Source organism: Psammomys obesus, unplaced genomic scaffold (assembly GCF_907164565.1).
Source record: "Psammomys obesus unplaced genomic scaffold, mPsaObe1.curated_primary_1811, whole genome shotgun sequence".
Taxonomy (NCBI): domain Eukaryota; kingdom Metazoa; phylum Chordata; class Mammalia; order Rodentia; family Muridae; genus Psammomys; species Psammomys obesus.
In genome coordinates this window covers 3,695,849-3,702,349 of record NW_026596326.1, presented here as the reverse complement: position 1 = coordinate 3,702,349, position 6,501 = coordinate 3,695,849, and the positions used below count along the sequence as shown (strand labels likewise).

Here is a 6,501-nt window from a genome sequence, read left to right as displayed (position 1 = left end):
TGCTCGGGCACACAAAGGACAGAGGACACAGAGGCACATTGACACCCTATTGTCAGCCCACACATTTGTACACACTCACTGGCTGCCATGAGAAAAGTACTCAGCACTTTTGATCACATATCCCAGATTGAGGGAGGTCATTCAGGATGAGGGAACGGGAAGATTGTAATGCAGAAAGGGAAGTGAAAGTCCAGTGTCCCACCCTGTCAGCAGTAATTGTGATATAAGGCATGGGTTTTGACAGACACAAAGACTCCTGTCACAATGTCCAAGGGGCTTCTCCTTCTCTGGCTGATGATGGGGATCTGGTGGATGTCTCTGAGTAAGTGTGCTGGGTGCTTCCATTCTGGGCCCCTTGGTGGGCAGACTTCAGGGTTCCACTAAAACTTGCCTCTTTCTAGACTTGCATTTTTATAGAATTTCTTCCTCAACTTGTTATGCAGTGATTTTTCTAGAGAATGGTTTGGTGTTCCCGAGTAAAATAAATAGTTTAATTAACTCTTATTTCTAACTGAAGACATAGAAACAATGTGTCAAATGAACAATTGTGAGAAATTTCATCTGTAGGCGCTCTAAAGCAAGAAGCAAGTGATTTGTCTGGTTAAGAGTACTTGTTTAGATTCTTATTTTTCCCTTTGTTTTCAGGGGACATATTTCAAATTTTGTTTTGCTAGGGATGGGATTTCAAAATGAGTTATAGTTCTCCTTTTCTTCTTTTTTTTTTTTTCTTCCTTTTTAATACTTTGAGACAGAGTCTCTCTATTATGCAGCTCTGGCTGTTCTTGGACTCACTATGTAGACCAGGCTGGCCTCAAACTCACAGAGATCCACCTGTCTCTGCCTCCCAAGGGATGGGATTAAAGACATGCACCACCATGCCCTGCTCTTGTTTTTGTTTCTTTGAGACAGGATCTCACTGTATAGCCCAGGGTGCTTGGAAGTCAGTCCCGCTTTAGCCCCCTTAGTGTTGGGATTTCAGCATGTGTCACTGTGCCCAAGTAAGGGGAGGTTTCTCTTTGGCATATTGTTTTCAGGCTTTGACTGACACAGACGAACAGTGAGTTTGAATGGACACCCTGAGGTGCACAGCAACCAGTCAGGTCACGGCTGTAGCCCTCCCAGTCACTAATGCTGACACCGTGAATGTGTCTTGCATTACTCTGCCTCTTCCTCTCCCTCTCTTTCATTCTTGAATAGAGGAGGTCAACCCAGGTCTCCAGGAAACTCAAACTTTTCCTATTCTAGCTTTAGGGGTTTCTGCTGACTTCTTATCTCTGAAGTTCCTATATTAGAGAACTTGTCACCATACTAAATGCTCACTCTACAGTCTCTATCCCCAGATACACTGTACCTCCCAGAAGGTGGACGAGGCACTTGATGTCATGAGTGCATAGGCTTTCCAGAAGTAATCTACGGAATGAAAGCAGTCATTTTTGTTTTCACATCTTCTCTTTGAAATTTAGCTGAGCATTAATTAATTAATAATTAATTAATTATATTTATTTGAAACAGTGTCTAACAATCAAATCCAGATTGGACTTCAACTTGGCATTCTCCAGCCTTACCCTCTGAGTGCTGGTGTAACTGCTGGACCAAGCAGTTTTTTTTTTGTTTGTTTGTTTGTTTATTTTTTCATAGTGAAACTACAGAAAAAGTTGCTGGAGTTTACATCACCATGTCCCATCTGTGCCAGAACAAGGATTTAATGGGATTCTCCAGCCTTGCTTAAAGAAGTCAGCACCTGGTCAACTGATTTCTGTGTTCCCTCCTTTGGCCGTTGTCTGTCTTTGCCAGAGTCTTGCTAGGTAGCACAGGCTACCTCGAGCTTGCAGGCCTCCTGCCTCTGCCTACTTAGTGTAAGGATTACAGATGTGTAACTCTATGCCTGGCTTCTTTCTTTATGTTTTAATGTGTCTTCACTCAAATGGTCAGCTTAGAAGACAGTGGATGACCACTTTCCAAAGTAGATGTGTCAGAGGACATCTAGGACTTCTTCCCTCTGGCAAAACCGGGGTTTGGATAGGGGGACAGTCACAGGCTGGAGAAGGAATGAGTTGGCAGCAGCAAAGAGGTCACCTTCCCGCAGGCGAGGAACTGACCTGGTTGCTCTGATTTATCTTCTCCCCAGTAGTTTCATATCTGAAGGAATATGTTTCTTGTTGTGTTTCTACATCCAATATGGGTGGCTCCTCATTCTAAGGTGGCTCCTCATTCTAAAATCATTAGGAATTCCATTAGGTTAGTTTCATGGTGTTTGTTGGCATATAAACCTTGGAACTCCTTTTGTGGCAAGTACTGTTCTCTGTGCCTTGCAATAATGAAGAGTGTGGCTTTCTTTCAAGAACCCCCAAACGCACACGGGCTCCTAGAGTGACGTTCACAATGTTACCCGAGCGTGTATTTTTCTGCCACATGAAGCTTCTTGCTTCCTTTTTTTGTAGTGATTTTTAATTAGGTGAGTAATATGGAAACTTTTGGGTAAAAAGATAAAAAAACATTATGAAGTTTAAATCCTTCTTGACTTCTACACCCAGTTCCAACCCTTTCTTTCCATTATGGAGGCACTGGTTCCCTGAGCTTGCTGTCTACCTCAGCAGGTACTTTCTAGGCATATGCTAAATCAGAGCCCATGAGAAGATGCAATGACTTTGTTTATCCACTTCACGAAAGAGACTGTATCAGAATAACAGTGCCTATTTCAAAATTTCTCAATCAGTTTAACGTCTCATCACAAAATGATGCGTTAGTGAGATAGTAATGTTAACTAAGCTTGTCCCCCTTTCTGTGAACATAGTTCAGAATATTACACTGCATCTTATAAACATATATATAATTATTATTTGCCCATTAAAAGGTGGGGTCTAAAGAGGTGGCTCAGCTGTTCAGAGCCCTAGCTGCCTTTCCAGAGGCCCCGGGTTTGGTTCCCAGCACCTACACAGCAACCCATAACTGCCTATAACTCCAGTTCCAGGGCATCTGGTACCATCTTCTGGCTACCGTATCATCGGGCACACATACAAAAGGCAAAAATACTCATTTGCATTAAATAAAAACCAAACATATATTGTTTTCAGAATAGGATTTTCATGTGTAGCCCTGGCTATCTTAGAACTCGATTTACAGACCAGGCTGGCCTTGAGCTCACAGAGATCTGCCTGCTTCTGCCTTGCTGTGATTGAAGGGGTATACCACTACCACCACAGCCAAATAAATCTTTTTATTTATTTATAAGAAGAGGAAATAAGTGGGACAGGGGCTGTGGCTGCATGCATAAAATCAGCATGAGATCAAGGCAGAGAAAATGCCAGCACAGTTGAGCTGGGCATGAAACCCCATGCCTAGGAGAGAGGATGTTGACAATCGATCGCCCCTAGGAGAGGGACAGGCAGGTTTGGTTTTACTTGTTTTTGTTTTTGAGGGATGTGGCCCCTGGGAGGCTACCCCTGCTCGACTAGATGGCCCTCCATGCATGCACGTACGGATAACACTATACTGATGATCATTTAGGATTTTAAACAAGAGAGCACAAAAGGTTGGAAGGGTGTGGAGGCAAGAGGGAAGAAACTGGAGGAGAAAAAAATGGAAGACAAATTTCATCAAATGTATATTATAATTTTAAAAATAAATAAATAAGTTAGGGCCAGCAAGATGGCTCAAAAGGGAAAGAACAGGGGTTTCAACCTTCCCAAAGCTGAGACCCTTTAACATAGTTCCTCCTGTCATAATGACCCCCAACCATAAAATTATTTCAGTGCTACCTCATAACTGTAATTATGAATCATAATGTAAATATCTTTGTTTCCTGATTATCTTTTGGGGATCACAACCCACAGCTTGAGCACTGCTGCCTGAAGACCACCGTTGAATCCCCAGAACCAATGTGAAGGTGGAAGGAAAGAACCGATTCACAAATGTCTCACCATCACACGCTCAATGTAGCATGCACACAACTTTCTCTTTCTCTCTCTCTCTCAAACACACACACACACAAATACAATTTAAAAACAGAGTCAAGAAGTGCAAATTCTCAAACTCTTCCTAGCAAGAGCTTCTAAGCAAATAGCTTATCCAGAGTGAGCAGATCCCAACTCACCTTCTGGACAGGGAGTGTAGAATGAAGGAAACTCGGCAGTTTTCTTTCCTGTCAGATTTCTGTCTGGGCTGGGTAACTCATTGGAGACATTCAAATCAGCAGCACACTGTATCTACTTAGTGAGCTGCAGCAAGGTGGGATTGGAGTGGTTGGGGGCAGGCACAGATTTTGGGTGGCTTTAGGTGAAACATGTGACCTAGATTATAGGGTCTGGCCTCTTCAATCGGGAGCTGATTTACTGAATGGTACTAGAGATAGGAGCGTTTAAATCGGCAAAGAGGCCTTACTGGGGAGGGGCGTTTAGAGACTCTGTACCACCTGTCACCAATTTGGGGGTAGAAGGTTGGGGACTTAGGAGCTCAGGAGCACAGGCAAGCTCATTAACGTTTATCCTAAAGAAATAGCGCACTCTCCTTCATCTTTCCAGAAGCCTCTATATGTACACAAACGGCGCAGTATATTCAAGAGGTTTTGTTTGTTTGTTTGTTTGTTTTTGTTTTTCTAGACAGGGTTTCTCTGTGAAGCCTGGACTCTCTTTGTAGATGAGGCTGTCCTCAAACTCACAGAGGTCTACCTGCCTCTGCCTCCCTGAGTTCTGGGATTATAGGCGTGCGGCACTGCTCTGCGGTTATTTGAGAGATTTTGTCTGCATAATAGCTTTCTCACTTTTTCCTGTAGCACCAGCTGCCTCAGAGGATACAGTAAGAGGGTTTTTGGGCCAGTCGGTGACTCTGCCTTGTAAGTACTCTTCCTGGTCCGTGAGCCGCAACAGCATGTGCTGGGGCAAAGGCGCGTGTCCTAATTCCAAGTGCAATGAGCAGCTTCTCCACACGGATGGAACAAAAGTCATCACCCGGAAGTCCATGAAATACACACTTCAGGGGAGTATCCGGTTGGGCGATGTGTCCTTGACTATCTCAAACACGAATCAAGGTGACAGTGGGGTGTACTGCTGCCGTATAGAAGTGCCTGGCTGGTTCAATGATGTCAAGAAGACGGTGCGCCTGGAGCTGAGGAGAGGTGAGGAGAGAAGGGGACTCAACTCTGAGAAAGCCTTTTCTGCTTTGTGGTAACAGAGTCATTCAGTGGGTGTTGGTGAAGATGCTGTGCTTACTTGAGCAATGGGTGGGGAAGCTGTCTTTCAAATGGTGTCACATAGTGTGGCCAGGGAAACCACCATACTAGTTACAGCCAGAACAGCCTCCTAAATGAGAAAGGGGATAAATGCAAGAGTCAGATTGGAAATGGAAGGTACTATTTATCTGGACACTTTTCCTCACTTTGCAGAAATTGGCTCAGTGTTTTCAGGCCTCCTAATTTTTATGTGAACAAATGGGATCCTTCTGCTTCATTAAAGCCCATAGGGATTTGTCATATCCTGGAGAGGTTGAAAGCTATACAGTAACCTGTGGCTAATGACTTCAAGATCTATGTTAATGAAGTAGGAAGGCTTGGCACAAATCAATGGTCAACATATAACAAAGTCTATATCCTCACCAGAAGTTGCACAATTAGGGCTCACTTAATACATTTTGAAATAGAGTCTCACCATGTAGCATATAGGCTGACCTGCAACTTTCTATGTAGCCAAGGCTGATCTTGAATTGGAGATCCTCCTGCCTCAGGAGGAACAAGTCACCATGGGCGTACTCTGTGACTCCTGGCTGTGGGCTCACTTCTATGTATTGCTTCATCTGTACAACACCGAACACCGTAATGGGTATCAGATTCATGAATAAGAACAGAATCGGCAGAATAAAATCTGGGTTTCCTTGTGGTGATGATAGTTTGGTGGGAGGAGCAGACTTTAAACAAACAAATAAGTGGGTAGTTGTAAAAATACAGCAAGATGCCTTGATGTTCAAGCATTAGAGCGTGAGACAGAGAAGACTTGTTACAGCATGGAAGAGAGCTTCTCGCTGAGATCTGAGAGTGAAGGAAGGGCTGTATTCAGCTGAGGAAAGTGAGATGATTCCCTTCAAGCAGCATGTGATTGGAAAGACAGCAGAGCGGGTGGCTCCTTACAGGGCAGCGAGCAGGGCTGAGGTTTTTTGTTTGCTTGTTTGTTGATTCATTTGCTTCTTTTATTGGATAGTCAAGGAGGATGGCTGATCAAGTTTTAAGCAGGGCATGGGCATAATTAGATGTGTGATTTTTTTTTTTTATAATATTTCTGTAGCTAGAATGTGACAAATAGACCAGAAAGGACAGAAATGCAGGCAATAAACTCAGTTGCCGTGAACGGTCCAGGCCAATGGACCAAGAGAGGCCAACAGAACAGAAGGATCGCAGATGTGTCTGTGGTGTTTCCTATCCCCCAACTCTACCTGGTGTCAGATGCATCTTCTGTTGGTTACAGCCACAACAACCACAAGACCAACAACAACCACAAGACCAACAACAACCAC

The 6,501-nt window shown here is 43.8% G+C and overlaps 1 protein-coding gene across 2 annotated transcripts in view; it reads left to right on the top strand.

Annotated features, from left to right (window-relative positions):
• Positions 1–253: 253 nt before the first annotated feature.
• Positions 254–6,501, top strand: part of Timd4 (T cell immunoglobulin and mucin domain containing 4) — a 29,543-nt gene continuing 23,295 nt past the window's right edge. For both annotated transcript variants that reach the window (XM_055597188.1, XM_055597187.1), the window contains exons 1-3: positions 254–322; positions 4,772–5,113; positions 6,453–6,501. In XM_055597188.1, the coding sequence (XP_055453163.1) occupies positions 265–322; positions 4,772–5,113; positions 6,453–6,501 (449 nt within the window). In that variant the 5' untranslated portion in view covers positions 254–264. The remainder of the gene's footprint in view (positions 323–4,771; positions 5,114–6,452) is intronic.